The sequence below is a fragment of the Chionomys nivalis genome, chromosome 26, assembly GCF_950005125.1.
Source record: "Chionomys nivalis chromosome 26, mChiNiv1.1, whole genome shotgun sequence".
Lineage (NCBI taxonomy): Eukaryota > Metazoa > Chordata > Mammalia > Rodentia > Cricetidae > Chionomys > Chionomys nivalis.
The window spans coordinates 18034191-18055004 of NC_080111.1; the positions used below are offsets into that span (position 1 = coordinate 18034191).

Here is a 20814-nt window from a genome sequence, read left to right on the forward strand (position 1 = left end):
TTTCTGGTGTCTTCTTCAATTTCTTTCTTCAAAGATTTAAAGTTCTTGTCATACAGGTTTTTCACTTGTTTGGTTACAGTTACTTCAAGATATTTTATGTTATTTGTGGCTATTGTGAAGGATGTTTCTCTGATTTCTTTCTCACCCATTTATGATCTGTGTGAAAGAGGGCTTCTGATTTTTTCAATTTAGTCTTGTATCCTGCTACATTAATGAAGGTGTTTATGAGCTGTAGAAATTCCTTGGTAGAATTTTTGGGGTCACTTATGTAACTATCATATCATCATCAAATAGTGAGAGTTTGACTTCTTCTCCCATTTGTATCCCCTTGATCTCCTTTTGTTGTCTTATTGCTCTATGTAGAACCCCAAGTACATATTGAATAGATATGGAAAGAGTGGACAACCTTGAAGACAACCTTGTTCCTGATTTCAGTGAGATCGCTTTGAGTTTCTCTCCATTTAGTTTGATGTTGGTTGTTTGCTGGCTTTATAATGTTTAGGTATGTTCCTGTATCACTGCTCTCTCCAAGACATTGAAGGGATGTTGTATTTTGTTGAAGGTTTTTTCAGCATCTAATGAGATGATCATGTGGTTTGTTTGGGTTTTTTTTTTTTCAGTTTTTTTTCCCAGTTTTTCAGTTTGTTTGTTGGTGGATCACATTGACAGATTTTCGTAAGTTGAAACATACCTGTATCTCTGGGATAAACCCGACTTGATCACGGCAGATGATTTTTCTGATATGTTCTTGAATTCAGTTTGCCAGTATTTTATTGAGTACTTTTGCATCAATGTTGATGAATGAGGTTGGTTTGTAATTCTCTTTCTTAGTAATACCTTTGTGTGGTTTGGGTATCAGGGTAATTATAGCCTCATAAAAAGAGTTTGGCATTGTTCCTTCTGTTTCTGTTGTGTGGAACAATTTGAAGAGCATTAGTATTAGTTCTGCTTTGAAAATATTGTAGAATTCTGCAATGAAATCATCTGGTCCTGGACTTTTTTTTATTGGGACACTTTTGATGACTGATTTTATTTCATTAGCAGTTATAGGTCTATCTAATTTGCTTATCTGGTCTTGATTTAATTTTGGTAAATGATATTTATCCAGAAAATTGTCACTTTCCTTTAAGATTTCCAATTTTGTGGAGTACAGGTTTTTGAAATATGACCTGATGATTCTCTGGATTTCCTCCATGTCTGTTGTTATGTCCTCTTTTTCATTTCTGATTTTGTTGATTTGGATATTCTCTCTCTGCCTTTTGGTTAGTTTGGATTAAGGTTTATCTATTTTGTTGATTTTTTTGAAGAACCAACTCTTTGTCTCATTGATTCTTTGTATTGTTTCCTTTGTTTGTGTTCTGTTAACTCACTATTGTGGGATTTTTCTAGCTTCTTTATGTAGGTGCTTAGGGCTATGAACTTTCCTCTTAATACTGCTTTCATTGTGTCTCATAAATTTGGGTGTGTTGTGTGGTCAGTTTCATTGAATTTTAGGAAGTCTTAAATTTTTCCCTTTATTTCTTCCTTGACCCATTGATGCTTCAGGTGAGCATCGTTTAATTTCCATGTGTTTGTGGGCTTTTTGAATTAGCGTTGGGACTGAATGCTCTCTCCAATTTTTTTTGGTATCTGTTGAGTCTTTTTTCATTACTAAGTATGTGGTCAATTTTTGAGAAGGTTCCATGAGGTGCTGAGAAGAAGGTATATTCTTTTATGTTTGAATGGAATGTTCTATAGATGTCTGTTAAGTCCATTTGAGTCATAACATCTGTTAGTTCTCTTATTTCTCTGTTCATATTTTGTCTGACCGACCTGTTTAATAGTGAGAGGGGAGTGTTGAAGTCCCACTATTAGTGTGGGGTTTAATGTATGATTTAAGCTTTGGAAGTGTTTCTTTTACACATGAGGGTGCTCTTGTATTTGGGGCATAGATGTTCAGAATTGAGATTTCCTCTTGATGGATTTTTCCTGTGACTAATATGAAATGTCTTTGTCTCTTTTGATTGATTTTAGTTTGAAGTCTATTTTGTTAGATATTAGGACAGCTATGCCCGCTTGTTTCTTAGGTCCATTTAATTGGAAATTTTTTTCCCAACCCTTTATTCTGAGGTGATGTCTATCTTTGAGGTTGAGGTGTGTTTCTTGTTTGCAGAAGAAGGATAGATTCTGTTTTCATTCTAATCTGTTAATCTGTGTCTTTTTATAGGTGAGTTGAGTCCATTAAGGGATATTAATGACCAGTGATTGCTAGTTCCTGTTATTTTAATTTTTGTTGTCTGTGATGTTATTGTGTGTGTGTGTGTGTGTTTCCCTTCTTAGGGATTTGCTGCTGTGAGATCATCTATTGTCTGTGTTTTTGTTGATGTAGCCAACTTCCTTGAGTTGGAGTTTTCCTTCTATACTGTGTGTAAGACTGAGTTTGTGGCTAGGTATTGGTTAAATCTGGTTCTGTCATGGAATATCTTGTTTTGTCCTTCTATGGCAATTGAAAGTTTTGTTGGGTAAAGTAGTCTGGGCCGGCATCCATGGTCCCTTAGTGTCTGCATAACGCTTCACCATGACCTTCTGGCTTTCATTGCCTCCACTGAGAAGTCAGGTGTGATTCTGATAGGTCTACCTTTATATGTTACTTGGTCTTTTTCCTTTGCAGCTCTTAATATTCTTTCTTTACTCTGTATGTTTAGTGTTTTGATTATTATGTGGCAAGAGGACTTTTTATTTGGATCCAGTCTATTTGGTGTTCTGTAAGCTTCTTGTATCTTCATAGGCATATCTTTCTTTAGGTTGGGAAAGTTTTCTTCTATGATTTTGTTAAATATATTTTCTGTGCCTTTGAGCTGGACTTCTTCTATCCCATTTATTCTTAAGTCTGGTACTTTCATGATGTCCCAGAATTCCTGGATATTTTGTGTTAAGCCTTTGTTAGATTTAATGTTTTCTTTGACCAATTAGTCTATTTTCGCTATTGTATCTTGAGTGCTCGACATTTTCTCTTCTGTCTCTTGGATTCTGCTGTTTATGCTCGCATTTGTGGTTCCTGATCGTTTTTCTCATGATTTCTCTTTTGTGTCCTCTTTGTAAAATCCTTTCAGAAGTCACTGCCTTGCAGCAGACAGCCTGGTCCTCTGGCACCGACAACCTTTCTGCCTCTCTTCCCCTGAGCCTCGGGTGCAGGGTTGTGCTGGAGATGTGCCGGCTGGGGCTGGGCGCTCCTCGCTCACTAGTCCTCTGCATTCTGACTGGTTGACGCTTTCCATGATGCTCTCTGTCCGCTGTGAAAAGGAGCCTGTAGATGAGGGTGAGCGCTGCACTTGGCTGTGGCTATAAGGGCGAGCATGCAGTGTGCAGTTAGAAATTATACTGGCTTAGGAAAGTGGTGGCAGTCAGTTGTCACCTAGGTTCCATGACCTCATCAGTCACGAGGAGCCTGGAGAGGCTGGAGAGGTGGCTCTGAGGTGAAGAGCATTGGCTGTCCTTCCTGAGGTCCTGAGTTCAATTCCCAGCAACCACATGGTGGCTCACAACCATCTGTAAGGGGTTTGGTGCCCTCTTCTGGTCTGCTGGCATACATGCATGTAGATCAATGTATACATAATAAATAAATCTTTCACTAGGTATGAATGCCCTCCTATTGAGGGTTTAAGTCTAATTGGGTGGCTATGACTGCACCCCAGGATACAAATGTCACTACTGCACAAAAGTACAAACTAATGCAGTAGAAGTGTAATGACAGAAGTGTAGGCAGTCAGAGGGTGAGGCAGTCAGGCAGGGCAGTGTCTATCTGGGTTTCGCCTGCACCACTGAGGCAAGTCCTTCTGTATCTCCCAAACAACTGGGTCAGTAAGATCGTGGGTCTAGGCCCCACACCACAACAGCAAGTTTAGATGCTGCTCACTAAATGTCAGCTATTAAAATTTACTTATAAAGGATAAAACATGTGCAGCTAATAGACTGTGTAATTTTGGTAGATCTTCATATTTTACCTCACATTGGTTTTATAAAATGTAACCAGAGTAGGAAGTGCCTGTGTGATCAGGAATCACGCTTTGCCTGCCTGTTTCAAAAGTGTGTACTGGGGTTGAGCATATGGTATGGGACAGTATTTTCCTCACAGCGCCTATTTTAAATTCTGACGTCCAGATCGAAGCTATCCCTAAAGATGACCTTCTGTTGCCTGAGAGAAGGAGAGACCTCCAAAAGGAAGTTGAATTGGCTAAGAGGAACCTGGCTCAGCAGGTTAGCATCCCACTCATTTACAGGGCTGTCTCAGATCGGAGTATAAATGCTCCACAAAGAGCACATCAAAGAGCGATGGGAGGGGGTGGGAGGCAGTGATAGTGTGCGTATGTAGATGCCACCGTGAAACCCATCGTGTGTATAACAGCATGCACAAATGATGTGCATCAATTTGTAAAGTAGTGTGTGCTGCTAGAGCGCCATCTTGTTTTCAAAGGGCCTACTTCTTCCTTACGGGGAGGGTTACTGAGGCTTTAGTGTAGTGCCTCACACATGCTTAGCCAAGTCAATCACTGCTGAGTACACATACAACATCCGCGTCTAGCCAAGTGGTCTGTCACTGCTGAGCACACACACACATCATCCATGTCTAGCCAAGTGGTCTGTCTCTACTGAGCACACACACACACACACACACACACACACACACACACACCATCCTTTTCTTAAAGTTCATTCCCCACTGTTTTTCCCCCCTGAAGAGAGGGGAAAGGACGTGTTTGACATGGCAAACCTTTACAGGCTATTAAGATTGCTCAAATAAAAGTGCTATTGATTGTATTAAAAATCAGTTTCATCAATGTCTGTTTTCAAATCTCAAACTCTGTCATTCAAACCGCTGTTGAATATTTAAGTATTTTAAGACGTATATTTAAAGCCCTTCTAGTCCCTTGAAACCACACTGGGGTCGAGGTTGGCTTCGCTGACCCACAGTTGGCATCCTCCGTGCAGCAGAGAGTTGGTGTGGCTTTGCCCTCTCTGTTGATAAGCGCGGAAGGAAGACGGTGCCTTATGCCGGCCTTACGGTGCTCCCTCAGAAGATGACTTATACTCCTGTGCTTTCCCAAAGAGAAGCCTATCCGAAGCGGAGGCGAGGCTGGTGGAGCAGCAGATCGCAGAGGAAAACAAGCTCTTAAAGGAACAAGAGAACATGCGAGACCTGGTGTTCAACCTGGGGCGAATGACTCAGCTCAGAGTTGATGAGCGGGAACAAATGTCCAAGGATTTCCTGAAAACCCAGGTAACTGCTTTCTTATAGCCACTCATTAATTACCACAAAGGGTTAAGGGGGCCTCATTTTAAAGCAGAATTAATTAGAAAGCGATGATTCTAAATTTCCTTCAAATTCATTAACAATAATTTTTTTCTAAACAAGCAAACAAGCAAAACACAACATGAAACACCCCATGGCTCATGGTTCAGGTTTCAATAGTTAGCAGTGTAGAGGAAACAAAAAAAACCACCGTAACCATTAACTGAGGGTCTGAAGAGATGGTGATTTCAACAAGAATGAAGTGAGCATCTCCAGGGGCCAGGGCTACCAGGAGCACAGGCCACAGGGAGAATCTGCAGGTCGGAGTCACAGACTTAAGAACAGGGCGTGGGACATCATCAGGCGAGCATCCTACAGAGAAGGATGCTCTAGGTTGCCATCAGGCGAGCATCCCACAAGGAAGGATGCTCTAGGTTGCCATCAGGCAAGCATCCTACAGGGAAGGATGCTCTTGGTTGCCTTGCCCCTTGATTTCCCGACTCCCACAAAGTGCCACAAGCAATTTCAGAGAACGAAGCCCTCCTGCAGCAGGAACTAACGTTTTAACCTGGAGTCAGTCCACAGAAGGGCTGTGTCTAGGGGTGCTTGGTTAAAAGTAAACAAACACTGGGGAGACAGCTCAAGGCTACAGTGCCTGCCTGCCTGTGCACTTTGACCTCTTGCCAAACAAACAATAGAAGTGTGCACGTGTTATATGCAATCAATAAATAGAAAACACAGGGGACAGTAAGTTCAAGTTTAGCCTCAATGGCCTGTGATACTGTGCTTCAAAAATTAATAATAATAATAGTAATAATAATTTTTAAAATATTTATTTATTATGTATACAATATTCTGTCTGTGTATATGCCTGCAGGCCAGAAGAGGGCACCAGACGTCATTACAGATGGTTGTGAGCTACCATGTGGTTGCTGGGAATTGAACTCAGGACCTTTGGAAGAGCAGGCAATGCTCTTAACCTCTGAGCCATCTTTCCAACCCCTAATTTTAATAATTTTAAAGAGTATGTTATGAACTATTACTACAGTAGAGCGTCTGCATTTGTCATGTGACCTGGGCATTGGCTGTTCCCGATTGTCGTCTTTGTTCTCATTCTCTGTGCGGGGGCAGGGGCGGGATATTTTTCATTCCACAGAAAGAACTCACACTTATAGAGCATTGATGGGCACTAATATGAAATAGATTCTGTAGCAGAGACTGGAGGGGAAAGTTTTAGCCTCATAGCCACCCCCCCCCCCCCGCAGCAATTATCCAGCTCCTCAGACACCTCTTTCCCTGTTTAATTAGAGAAATTCCACCTGACTGGCAGCAGGAAAGGAGAAGGGATGTCAAAGGGAGCGGAGAGCAGGTGAGGGCAGATGGCGAGGGTCACTCAACCCACCTTGAGCTGATTGATTCTATTGCCAAAGTCCAGTGGAGCCCATGGGATCTCTGGGCTGGTAGGGGACAGAAGAGAGAGCGTAGCCTCTCGGGAATCAGACAGAGATGACGCTGTCCCATGAAGAATGACTAAGAGGGGCAGCCAAGGCTTGAGAAGGTCATCGCCACCAAAGTCGGGGGCCGGGTGGGGTTAACCAGAGCAGTGTTTTCAGAAGCACCTGCTGTGGGTGGAAGAGTCCACTTCTGTGAGCTTTCCTACTGAGAAATCTCTCCTTTCAGCAATTTCAGATGTACTGTAGAGGTCTACTTCATTATTCCCAGAAAAGAACTGATCTGTTCGACAAAGTAGACAAATTCTAACCAGTCCTAATCTGATCCTTATTTTATCTACCCTTATGTTATAAACACAATAATCTACATAAGGGAAACCTTATTACTAATTGAACTTATTCATAATAGAGCACAAGACAGTTCTCTTTGAGATATGAAAATCCTAAGGGAAAACGTTGTTTGTCCCTTTGATGTTTCAGTATTGGGAATTACTCTTTGAAACATTAGTTGTAGTTAATAAGACTGAAGGTATTCACTCTTATTAATTTATATAATATCCACATTTCTTTTATATCCACATAAGGTGACCAGGATGGAATTCATGTTGACATTGGTGCCATCCACAAGACAGCGTAGATTTTGCTCCATTAGAGACAGCATAGATTACACCTGCTTTAAGCGTTTCGTGTATCTGAAGGCTAGCTTGTCGACTCCTGTTTTCACAGAAAATTATACAAAATAAAATTGCAGTGTAACCATACCATCTTCTCTGCTGCCCCTGATGGTGACTGAAACCACTGCCCCCAAATGCTGCCCCTGAGGGTGACTGACTCCCCCCGCCCCCAATGCTACCAGCAGACACTGTGTTTCCGGATGCTTCCTATCCCCAGGAAAGGACACCAGGCATGTTCTCTCTAAAGACCGTCACTAGCACATTCAGCACTTGGTATAGTTTTCTTAGGATGTTAAAGGTGTAACTGCTTTCTTTTTAATATATGTATATACAGCTTACAGCTGGTGTCAGGACGGCGCCCGTTATAACAGAAGAGACTCCCAGCAAACACAGCAGGACAGAACTGCTCTTCATACCCTACAGGGCTCAGGTCACGACCTTAGTGAAACTTCCTGTAAATCCTCCTCGTAGGCCTCTGGAAACGCAGGCCACGCTGTCCTGGCTGGGCGTCTACAGTCATCCTCTCCCAATCGTCCCCAGGGTCCCCACCCTGTCTGTGCAGGCAGGCTCTCTAGTTCTTCCTCGAGCTTGAGTACCTTCTGTCCTAATTAGTGGGAATCCCCTCAACTGGCCGGGCAGCTCTGTCCAGCCCAGTAGGTTAGGGAGGATGAACAGACGGGATTGGAGTGGGGTTCAGCGGAGCACTCTTACGTTGTGGTTTTTGTTGTTGGTTTTCTTACTATATATCACAGGCTGATCCTGAATTCACGGCAATCCTGCTGCCTCGGTTTCCCCAGAGCCGGAATTGCAGACATGAGCCGCCACACTTAGCTTTCTAGTCATTTTTATTTATTTCACACACAATTCTTTACATTTCAGCAAAAACATTTCAATGTCATTAAGGAAATCAAAGCAAAGGACCTTGAGATCAGACTACACAAGAAGAGAAAACATGAAATTCATCGGAGGTAAAAGAATTTGGTAAAAGAATTTAGCTATTTGGTTGGGAGAAAGGCCATATTTATCTTTCGATTCTCAGAAATCGCTTCATGTTTTTCCAGACTTAAAGAGTTTGCCGCACTTTATGACACAATCAGAAATGAAAGGAATAAGTTTGTCAACCTCCTACACAAAGCTCATCAGAAAGTAAACGAGATAAGAGAAAGGCACAAAATGTCATTAAATGAGCTGGAAATTCTAAGAAACAGTGCTGTCTCTCAAGAAAGGTAAGAGTCAAGACAGCCAGAGTCCTCCCAAAGCCTTGTCCTCTGTGGATTTGGCAGTCTGTAAGATCCTGGTGATCACGGCAGGAAGCAAGACTATTCCCACACCGTGCTTCTCAGGTGAACACACTTCCTGGTTTCTAGAGTCACCTATATTAATGAATGGAAAACTCTCACATAAAACTGTGCTTACTGTGGTGTTCACATTTGCCCAATTACGAAAAAAGAAGTATAAATCTGATCATCTGCAGATGAAGTCAGAAGACAAACGGCCTCTTAGGTAACGTCCCTGGTTGTGGGTTTGAAGCACGTGACGTGCATTCGGGAACATGTGGAGGTTAAACCCACAGCTCCGTCAGACACTCTCTGTGGGGCCTTAGGAAGTCACCCCACTTCTCTGGACTCTTCCCTTATACATGATCCTCGTCATTACTGTGTAGGATCTTTGGTTACTAAATGAGTTCATCTATGTAATAATCCCAGAAAGAATATTTGCCCTATGCCTAGATCTACTGGACTCTTTCACCTAGTTAGTTCCTGATCGCCGGAGATGGAGATGGCATAACTGGATTTTTCTCTTGGCCACTATTGCCCAGTTGACTTTGATAAAGGTAATACTGAATACTCTGACCTGAAAGGCATGAGAAAGAGAAAATTCCTAGTCAGATTCTTCCCTGGAAGGAAATTAAAGTACCACATCCAGGCTGTGACGTCACGCAGCCTGACCCATGCTCCTAGGTTGAGTCCTCAGGTCCAATTAGGCATGGGCATAGAAGCCCCTCTAGCCTCAGAACACGGATGTAGATTTGACAGAGATGGCAGAGGACCCTTTCACAACAGTGTAGCACAGAGGTTGACACAATGACAGCATCCTCATCCCACGACAGGAAGTCCCGAAAGCACCGTGCAGGGTGCTTTGCAGACACCTTCAGTATTTCCGAGGAAAATTATCCCCCCCCCCCCCACTGTGCCGTTGTTTTAAAAGGAAGTTGCAGAACTCCATGCTGAAGCACTCCAACAACGTGAGCATCAGGGAGAGCATGCAGAATGACGTGTGCAAAATCACCACCAAGCTTCAGGAAATGAAGGAGAAGAAGGAGGCACAGCTGACCAGTATGGACCGCCTGGCCGGCATGATCACCGTCATTGAGGAGGAGATGGTGCAGCTGCGCAAAAAGTATGAGAAGGCCGTGCAGCGTCGGAACGAATGGTAGGGGCCACGAACGGGCTTGGGCCGGGTGCCCGGGGCACCCACTGAGATGTAGCCGTGTTTTTTACCCATGGGAGGGAGCTGTATTTTTTGCATAAAAACAAAACAGGCTATCTGCAGAGGGGAAACAAAAAGTAGGGCTTGGACATTGGAAGATCAAAGTCTCTGAGACAATTGGACAGCGGGTTCTCAACCTTCCTGATGCTGAGACCCTTTAACACAGTTCCTCACACTGACCCCCAACCACAGAATTACTTTGTTACTACTTCGTAACTGTAATTTTGCTACTGTCATGAATCACAATGCAAAATATATGATATTCAGAATATCTGCTATACGACCCCCTAAGGGGTCATGACCCACAGGTTGTGAACCACTGCTCTAGGGTAACAGTGAGTCCTTCTGGATCAGCCGATGCGAGTCCGCTCTGTAATGTCTATCCATTTGGGCAGTGTTTGTTCTCCTCGGCCCATCCTCCCGTAAGTAACACAGGCTTAGGAGATGGCACACTTCCTCCAGCCTGCAAGCGTGCCCTTGGCAGGGTCACTCTTTAACAACCCCACCCACCACGGCTGTTTGTGCTATGAGAAACTGACGGGTGAGATGTTCAGAAACAATTTCGATTTCATGATATTTGTGTGGGATTTCTTACAAAGCATTGGAGTGCTAGCGCCCAAAGGTACCGGACGGTAAAGACTAGCTGTTGGCTTTTGTCATCGAGGGGATTTGATAAGAAGCCGCTCTGACAGACAAACGGACGGGGCGGGTGGAGAAGTAAGGTCAGCCAGGCACAGCTGCACACACACATAAGAGGAAAGGCAGGTTTGCAAAGATTAAGGTGGCAGTTGTGGTAACGGATACGGATGCCGTGGGAATATCTTTAGGGTCCTTGACAAACAGAACGTTTTCAAAAGGCTAACGAATGTTCTTCTGGGTTAAAAAAAAAAAATCCTATTTGGCTCCTGGCACAAGTCAAAGTCAGGCCCTGGTTAAACCAAATCTGCTGGGGGCGGGGGGCGGGCGGGAGGGGGATCTCACTGTGTGTCTACGCCGTGGCTTCCTCTCAAGGAGGAGTATTCCCACTGCGTCTGTCAGCATGGTTACAAAGGGCAGGGTACTGAGGACCTGGTACCAGATCACTCACTTTTCACAGAACCTTATGGGCCTGGCCACTCCCCCTAGAATCCCATTCCCAAGTCCGTTGCCTAGGGCTTCTAGCTAGATCCTACTTGGCAAGTTTGGCCTAAGAAAGATGTGCAGAAAAATCAGCCTTGGGTTTTGCTTTGTTCTCACATTGGGAGCTAACTCCCCTACCCCAGGGAAACCTTCAGGGCTCGCCAAGCTGTGCCTATCCTGCTGGACAACTGGCCTTAGGATGGAGATACGAGCCCTAGCCCCAGGAAAATCCAGTGTGCGGAGCTTAACTAGCAACCCACTGGGGCATGGCACTGTCTTCTGAAATGTTGTTGTGTGGATGTGTGTTGTGAGTCCAAAGCCAGAGGGAATCATAGAGCTAGGAAACAGAGACGTCAGCACCCACTCAGACCCTTGCTCTGAATTTGACCACAGTGGTGTTCAGCTGATAGAGCGTGAGGAAGAAGTGTGCATTTTTTATGAGAAAATAAACATCCAAGAGAAGATGAAACTCCACGGGGACGTCGAAATCCACATCCTGGATGAGAAGATCCGATTCCTGAAGCTGAAGATAGCCGAAAAGCAAAGACAAATCTGCGTGACACAGAAGCTGCTGCCCACCAAGAGGGCGCTTGACGCCGACCTGGCCGTGCTGCAGATCCAGGTGGGTGAGTGGTCGGGGCGCCTCCCTCAGCCGCTGGCTCATCTCCTTCCCCTTGTTAGTTTGTAGATGATGCGGGTTCTTGTGTAGAAGCCACGCCACACCTTCACGTTGTACGATGCTTGAAGCTGACTCTGAATGCTGCTCCAGGATGGGGTTTTGGGAATCTGAGCTACATAGGTTTTGTTTGTTTGTTTGTTTGTTTTATGTTTTTCCCATGAAGCAAACAATCTTCCATCCCAAGATTTAGCCCTAGCTCATCACTCCTCTGGCTCCATCCAGAGAGATCTAGGCTCTCACTACCTGCAGCCTAATTTTGGCACTGATGTGGCTGGAGACCACCTAGATGTGACGTTTAGTCCCCCTGGTTTATCGAGGCAGGGTCGTGTAGCTTTTGTTGGTCTGATACTCCTGTATAGCCCAGGCTAGTCTCACACCCATTGCGAACCCATGCCTCAGCCTGCTGAGTGCGGAGATGATGGGAAATGCCGCCACAGCGAGCATTTCTGACATTCAGGGGAGGGAGGAATGCCCGCTCAGCACTGCCGCTCCTCAGCCTGCACGCTTCATTCACCTCCGTGGTCCCCAACAGCAAAGACTAAAATGAGGATAAACGCCTACGTTCTCTACCACAGGACTCTAATGAACTAGAAAAAACTGGACTAACATATTTGTGATCCACACTTTTCCCCAATGACTCAAGCAAGGTCGCAGCAACAAATCGCACCCCATATTCTTTTTTTTCTTTCTTTTTTTTTTTTTTTTTTTTTTTTTGGTTTTTCGAGACAGGGTTTCTCTGTAGCTTTTTGGTTCCTGTCCTGGAACTAGCTCTTGTAGACCAGGCTGACCTCAAACTCCCAGAGATCCGCCTGCCTCTGCCTCCTGAGTGCTGGGATTAAAGGCGTGCGCCACCACCGCCCGGCCCCACCCCATATTCTAAAGTGTCACCCTGTTTGGGTGATGGAGGAGGGTCATCTGTCTATGTGTTACTCTCATTTAATTAATAAAGAAAACTGCTTGGCCTGATAGGTCAGAACATAGGTAGGCAGGGAAGACAGAACAGAATGCTGGGAGGAAGAAGGGAAGTGAGTCAGATGCCATGGAGTCAGCCGCCAGGTCAGACATGCTGAGTCTTTCCTGGTAAGCCACCACCTCATGGTGCTACACAGATTACTAAATATGGGTTAAAGCAAGATGGACAATTAGCCAAGAAGAGGCTAGAACTAATGGGCCAGGCAGTGTTTAAATGAATACAATTTATGTGTTGTTATTTTGGGGCATAAGCTAGCCAGGCGGCTGGGAGCCGGGAGGGATGAAAAGCAGCCCGCTGCTCCTTCTACATTTGGGGATTTTTCCCCCTGGTTATTAATTAAGGTGCATTCAGTTAATCAAAACAGAAAAAGAACAAAATGACAAAGAGAAAGAAATTCTGTCCCTGAGAATAACAGTCAGAAATTTGAGAGCGAGTCTCCTCTCTCTGCGCACATTTCAGCTGCAGTTTTCTACTTAGCTCATGGAAAGGATCTGTGGGCGTGGACACAGGGTCGGCTTCCATACCTCGATGCACTGGGATGGATCAACTCTATATAGATGACGGATAGCATCTTCCAGCTGGGCAGCCACGTCAGGGTCATTTATAGCCATGCTCGCCTGATTTTTAGCCATAGCTGCTCCCATTTAGGACAACTGACTGGATTGCTCCCCACCAAGGCTCTGGGAGAATCTCCCCCTTGTTCCCTGGCTCTGACACCAGCTTCCACCAATGCGCAGCCTGCACCCAGCACCTGCTCCATTGCTGTGCTCCTCCAGGGTAGACTGCAGATGGGTATCCTCCTCAGTCCACACAGCACCGTGTGTGCAAGGCCCTTGGCAGGTTTTACTAAATGTCTCTGAGAGCAGTGTGTGAGGCTACATTCCAGAGTAGCAAGAACTCCATGCTAGACCTCAAAGCTTTCCGGGGCCACTCCATCGCCGCACAGGCTCCCCAGACGGTCTTTGCAGCCTTGCTATTCCACTCGCCTCAGGCTCGCCATCCTACAGTGCACCCGAGACTCTCGACTTAGCGCGCTCCATTTTACAGAAGAGTTCGGCTTTCTCCAGCTCTTTCCCAGTGCACAGCTTCAGGTCTGTCTTTGCCCTTGAGCAACACCAGGATGTCTAACAAAAGGGGCTTTACCAAGTTGTCAAACGGACCAGATTCCCTATTACATAGGCACAGTTTTTCAGGTTAGCGGCAAATCAGCACTGCCGTCCACCGAACAGCGCTAACCTTCCTTCTTCCCATTTATTGCGTTCTCCTAAACCACTTTCCACCTAGCAATAGCCCCGCCTTCCGCCTTTTCAATTCTTATATATTTATTGAAGAAACCTGGTCAAACTATAAATCATAGACATTAGTATATGCTATGTTTATACAATAGTGGAGAAATCATAAACTCAGTAGGCATATATGAGAGTTGTTAATATTTTATATGGGAAATGGTACTGTAGCTAAATTTAATCTTAATTTCATGTGTTTTAAATTGGGTGTGGTGGTGCATACTTGTAATCCCAGCACCTGAGAGGCTGAAGCAGGAGAATTCTTATGACTTTGTCAAGGCTGTACAATAAGACCCTGTAACAGAGAGAGAGAGAGAGAGAGAGAGAGAGAGAGAGAGAGAGAGAGAGAGAGGAGAAGAGAGGAGGAGAAAGGAGAGGGGAGGGAAGAGGAAGGAGGAGAGGAGAGGAGAGGAGAGGAGAAAGAAAAAAAGAAAACCGGTTTCTTCCGAGACACACAGATGTTGGGATTAAAGGTGTGTGCCACCACACCCAACTACTCACACAGAGGCACCTGGGTGATGTGCGGTCCCACAGGTGCTGGAAGTCACAGAGACGTGGATGAAACTGGAACAGCCGTGTGGGGATTTCTGGTGCTCAGAGACAACTGTGTGGAAGTTCACGTTATTCTCTCTTTTGTGTATTTTTGACATTTGCATAATTCAGAAGATTATTTTAATTAATTTTTTGAGCCCTACATTTTTCTCTGCTCTCCTCTCTGCCTCTCCCCCAGAAGATTTAATAATAAAAAAATTGCTCATTCTTAGAAGTAGAAGCTACCTACAGTGAAATAATAATTCAGTTTAACAAGACAGACCTGTTACGTATTTCATGCTGTTATACACCATGTCTGACGGCACGCCGCTCTCATCTTGGCAGCCTCTACATTGAGACCTGTGGGCCATACGTGATTGGCAGCAGCTGTGTAGAAAGGCACCCATTCGTTCTCAAACTGCACTTGACACGTGATTGTATCCATGCCGACTGTGGGCCTGGAGAGACAGAGTGTGAAATGCCACGCATGCGTAGGGCAGGCCGCGCTCACCCACTGTCCTCCAGCTCTCGGCTCTTATCGCAGCCTGGTGCCCATCTGAGTTCTTGCATTCTGTCGTTTTCCCGTTTTGCATCATTTTCAGATTGCTTTTTTTCTTTTCGGTTATTTTGAAATAGATTTTAATTGTCCCAAATCCCAAGAGTTATCATGAATCATGTTCTCCTGGACCTTGTAGTAACTGATCCATTTCAGCAGTCCTGGAAATCCCATGAGCTATTGTAAGACACAAGGCCGCTGTTTTCATATGGAAAGTGGAGCCCGTGCCCTTAAATTCCCAATGGGAGAGTTAAGTGGGGGCATTAGTCTGGTTTTGTTCAACGGGTGTGAGGATTTTGTCTGCATGTGTGTGCGTGCATGCACACCACATGCACACCTAAGTGCCCACAGTGATCATAAGGAGGCATCAGATCCCCTGGAACTAGAGCTAGGGATGACTGTGAGCTGCCGTGTGGGTGCTGGGAGCTGAAGCCAGGTTCTCTGCAGGGGCAGCCAGTTCCCCGCAAGGCATCCATCCAGCCCTCTCCAGGCATAGGTTGTGATCAGAAAGCCCCATATTTATTTCTTAGTTTCCTCATTATGAAAACTAAGGAAACATCAAGAGGTGTTACTAATCATTTCTGTCACTGTTTTTAAATGTCACCACTTAAAAATCTTATTACAGAAAAGAGTGCCATCAATTGAAACTCTAAAGTTTTGTCTGTGTCACCCCTGAGTGTGGTCTCTAGCACCAAAGGGCAGTTCTCAACTCCCCTAGTACTGCAACCCTTTAATACAGTCCCCCGTGTTGTGCTGACCCCAACCATAGAGCTATTCTTGTTGCTATTTCATAACTGGAATCTTGCCCCTGAGCAGTGTCTCGGTTCCTGAGAGCACTGAAAATAGGTATTCCCCAATAGCCATGGCCCACAGGCTGAGAACCACCGTACCATAGTCTACTGATTCACCCCGTGGGATCATCTTTGCCGTCTGCCACATGAGAAACCAAAAGTCCCTGAAAAGCAATCACACAATGGTAGGAAGCCGCAAACAGAGCTTAGTGTTGTCACGGTGCTCCCTCTCCCTTTGGAAGCTAAGGGTGAGTGTGACTAATGTCCTTACGAGCACCGTCCCCCTCCGTGTCTCAGTGATACCATGGCTGTAATCTATTCGGAGTCTCTTCAGCAAAGAGGACACACGTGACTGAGACTGTTGTTCACAGAGCACAAGCTGGGTTGGCCTAATAACTAACTTCCTTCTTTGGGACATCATTGAGGCCCCCGCCAATGCAGGAATCCAGCTCCCTGCCTGTCCGCTGCCCCTGTCTCTGAAAGACCTCAGTGGGGCAGCAAGGACCACTCTGAGCCCTTAGCCACACAGCAGCCCGCAAACAGCACATGCAGTTGGGAGCAACGGAAGGGCTGGGGATTCAGCCTTCTCTCTAGACAGACAGATAGACAGACAGATGTGCAGGGTCCGTTCCACACAGCATCTGTGTAGCTCCACCAATGAGTTGAAGATCCTGCCCACACCATCTGAAGAGTCATATTAAAGCTGACATGTGTTTCTTGTCCAACAGTTCTCCCAGTGTGCAGACAGAATCAAAACCCTGGAGAAACGCTTTGTCAACCCCGACAGCAAGGGCAGAATCCGCTTCATTCCCGGGAAAGATCTGACCGAAGAAGAAATGGTCAAGAAGTTAGACATGGTAAATGCCCTGTTTAAACACGCCTCTCTCTGCTCACACAGGCAGCGGTACTGTTTCCCCTTTGGCGGACCCATCCTTCTTCATTCTTCTAGTCACTAGCTGCTCCCTAGTTGTAATGTAGTCCTAAATCCTGCCTTCAATTCAGATATTTACCCAAGGAAGTAAATATCAGTAGTCTGAATGTTCAAAGGCGCCCTTCTTTCCTAGTCCGATAGCTCATTTTGTCTCCTTGAACGAATATGTTAATTGGTCACCCTGGTGGGGATATCTGGAAAGACTGGTACCATAAAGAGCCAGAGAGCTTCCAGAGGTGTCTCCGGACAGGGCCCAGCTCCGGGAACTGTCAGAGGTATTTCCACAGCTCAGAGAGCAATGTGTCTCTGTCGTGTGGTGGAGGATCAGCTGCGAATGAAGACCACGCCTTACATGAGTCGTTTTTAACTCCTGCTGAAATTGTTTCCGACTGTAGCTGGAGCTTCAGCTGGCCAAGAAGGAGGAGAAGTTACTGGAGAAGGATTTCATCTATGAGCACGTGTCCCAGCTCACCAACAGGCTCAGAGGCAAAACCCAGACTTGCAAGGAGGACACGCTGCTCTTAGCCAAGAAGGTCTGCCTGAGCGAGTCGATCTCCTCACCCCTCATCCTCTCCAGCCCCAACTTCCGCTATCACCCACTCTTAAGTGTTGAGAAACGTGTTGAAATTTTGTGAGTTTAGAAATACAGCAAAATGTAAATATTAGTCCCGAACGAGCTCCGGTCTGCTTCCTGAGCGAATCCACTTCACAGGAAGGAAGCCTAAGCTTCTCAAGGGCGAGAAGCACTTACATTTTAGTTAGCAAGAGAACTTCTCAAATATAACCATCATTACCTTTGTAGTTTGTGTACAAAGCAAAACCCTTTCCATTTCTTTCCGAGCAGAAAGCCTCGCTTTTCCAGTGGTCTGAGTAGGAATTGCTCCAATACAGAATTCAGCCGGAGCCCACAGATGAAAAGGGACCACTGATGACACACAGCAGCAGCCACCCAATCCCTAGGCTGACCGGAGACTTGAAGCCGCTAGGGGCGGCACTACTAACAGAACAGCTGGCAGGAGGAAGGCAGTGGCTACAGGCGGCAGAATCATCCATGACCGCAGAGGATGGGCACTTGCCTGGCTTCTGTGGGCTCTTTGAGCATCCTCCAGAAGAGGGCGTTAACACTTAGCAGAAGCTACTGAACACTTGCTACATCCTGTCCCACCACACCTGGGGCGAACACGTAGAGCCAAGGGCACACACTCTAGGCAGCGCGAGAAAGGAGGAAAGGAACGAAGGTGACTGAGTCTACATCCATACACCCTGAGTGCAGCTGCCCTGTCTGATACCCCAGACTGGGCTCCCTAGGGTAGGACTTCTTCCTCTTTTAGCTTCTCAGTACCTGGCATATAATAGATGCCAGAGAGATGAGGAGGAGTGAGTAAACATTGAGCCCTGTGCTAGAGACAGCTTTGCCAAGTTATATTGGAAACGACTGTGAAAATTCACCTTAAAATGGTGAAAACACCTTTTTGTGTGACCTTTGAGCCTTTGCACTTCTGCACTGGTGAGCCCAGTGGCTGTAGCGTATACAATTGGGCCTCATACACAAAGACACGATAAGATTCACTTAAGTCAATGGGCTTTGTCTGAATTAGCACCCTCCCCCATGTTTCTCTAAACATCTCCTTCCTTTCCTTTGCAAAATGAGTTTCCCTCTCTTGAGAGAAAGTCATTATTTTATTGAGAGGCGATTTCTCAAAGCTGATGGCAGAATCTCTGGAAATTACTTGTAATACTAGAGAAACACAGAGGGGACAGAAAAACCCTCAAACAGCTGGAAGGGTTTACCCATATTATCATTACAGCCAAAGCTTATGAGTAGGCGAGAACTTAGGCATGGAGAACACTCCCCTCTCCTCCTTTCCTCTTAAAAACAAACACTAAGCTAGCCAACCCTCAGTGCTCTCCAACCTGGAAGACAAACATTTTTATTTCTTTGTTTTTCCTTATTGACATAACCAAACATTGGGTTCTATCCTGGTTAGTTTTGCCAATGAGATACAACCTATAGGCACTTGGGAAGAAGGAACATCTCCTGCCTAGATCAATAAGAGGATGTCGTGGCTGTCGTTTGTTGGGAGCCTAGCCCTCTGTGGCAGTCAGATGTAGGCTTTCTGTGACTGCTAGCTGAGCACAACCCAGTAAATGAATCAGAGAATAAACCGATAGGCAGGATTAACACCCTGTGGTGTTTGCTCGGATTCTTGCCCTGACTTCCCTCAATAACAGAAGCGTATGCCAAAGGCCCTTTCTTCACAAGTCTCTTCTGTTGTTGCTTTTTCATGGCAACAGAGGAGAGAGCCGAAACGGCTCGGTCCTGCCACCTTTCTCAGGGATTTCCTGTGAATCCTGGTCAATTGTTCGCTCCTCCAGGGAAGACTGCCCACACCAGGCGGCCAGAAGTCTGCTTGTTTCTCTGCATCCTCATGGAATACCTCTACGAACTAACCTCGGGCTCTCTACTTCTAGATGAACGGCTACCAAAAACGGATCAAAGACGCTACTGAGAAAATGATGGCCCTGGTTGCCGAGTTGTCCATGAAGCAAGCCCTGACCATTGAACTGCAGAAGGAGGTGAGGGAGAAAGAAGAATTCATCTTCTCCTGCAGTTCCAGGATAGAAAAGGGCCTGCCACTCAACAGAGAAATCGAGAAGGACTGGCTGAAGGTTCTCCGAGATGAAGAAATGTATGCTTTTGCCACCGCTGAGAAGTCCCGGGTAAGTGTTGACTCCCATGCTGTGCCGTGTGCTGGGAGAGGTTGCCTTAGGAGTCCGTCCTTACATGATGTGGTGGATGGCCCCCATCTGAAAGGCTTGGTAGACTAGATGCATTGAATTTTCTATGATTTTCGTGAGGTATTTAGGGAGTGGGGCCAAACTTTAAATCCCAGATTCATTTGATTCATATATACTTCACATACATGGGCTGAAGGTGATTTTAATATGATATTTTAGTATATTTGTATTTTGACTGCCATCATAATATGATGTCAGGTGTGGAATTATCTACTTTTGACGTCATATCAACCCTCAAAAGGTTTGGAACCTTTTGGATCTCAGAGTTTGCTTGTAGGCATGTTCAACCTGTGTGTGAAAGTCTCCCACTCCAGCATACATGAATGAATGGCGAGTAGAAAGGGGGTTTGGTGTGTAGAGAAGACTTTGTCCTGGTAGTCCAAAGCACCGCCTTCCTCCCTGAAGAACACCTGACAAGCACCAAGGCCCAGCCCATAGTCGTACCCTGGACTGTGACGTCCGAACACTATGGCCTCCCCCAGCAGGTCTGTGACTACCCCAACATTGGCTTTACCTCTACCACGGCTTTATCTGTCCTCCAACACTTGCTCACACCACACCTGACTCTTCCATGTCCGTCTGTCACGGTCTCCACAGCCGTATTATGGCTACCACAGCCTTCGACAGAACCACACCTGGTATGTGTCATAGACCCCCATGCCACCCCTTTCTCCTCCCCAGCGACCAAGGTCTTGGTTGGTCACGGAAGGCACCAGCAAGTTTGGTTCCTCGTTCATCCATATAACTCCAAGATCGCTCAATAGTTTTAAGATTAGAACGAGGCGTCTCTTGTCCAGATGACCACACCATGGGGACAGTTTGCTCAGACTGTCACATGAATGATTCTGCAAGGGTCTTGTTTCACTTTCTCACCCAAGACCTTGAAAGGTGCATTCAAAGACACAGTAGGAACACCTGAGCATGAGGTCTGGCTTATAATTCTGGGCTCCCTAGGATCACCCTTCCTTGGACACTTGGGGTTCCCCTGTGGCGCCTCCCCCCCCCCCCGCATCCCTTTGACTTTCTCTACCATATAGTTCACATTAGCGCTGCAGGGGAGTTGTTTCCCGTGAGCACAGGCAGAGCGTTGATCCTAAGTTTAAACCACGCTGCTTGCCATTCCCTCTGCTTCCGTTCCAATATTTCTGCTTTAACATTTGCCCCCAGTGACAAAGGAAAAGCATGGCTGCCTTTGTCAAAGCTGTGGAACCAACAGAGCTCATCCACAGCCGGTGAGCTGAAGGACAGTGCATGCAGACCCCCCC

The 20814-nt window shown here is 45.8% G+C and overlaps 1 protein-coding gene across 1 annotated transcript in view; it reads left to right on the forward strand.

Moving 5' to 3' along the window:
- Ccdc146 (coiled-coil domain containing 146) overlaps positions 1–20814 on the forward strand; it is a 125512-nt gene that overhangs the window by 103479 nt on the left and 1219 nt on the right. The window contains exons 10-18 of the mRNA XM_057758726.1: positions 4141–4236; positions 5087–5257; positions 8274–8362; positions 8456–8620; positions 9603–9827; positions 11397–11625; positions 16548–16676; positions 17146–17283; positions 19223–19471. Of these exons, the coding sequence (XP_057614709.1) occupies positions 4141–4236; positions 5087–5257; positions 8274–8362; positions 8456–8620; positions 9603–9827; positions 11397–11625; positions 16548–16676; positions 17146–17283; positions 19223–19471 (1491 nt within the window). The remainder of the gene's footprint in view (positions 1–4140; positions 4237–5086; positions 5258–8273; positions 8363–8455; positions 8621–9602; positions 9828–11396; positions 11626–16547; positions 16677–17145; positions 17284–19222; positions 19472–20814) is intronic.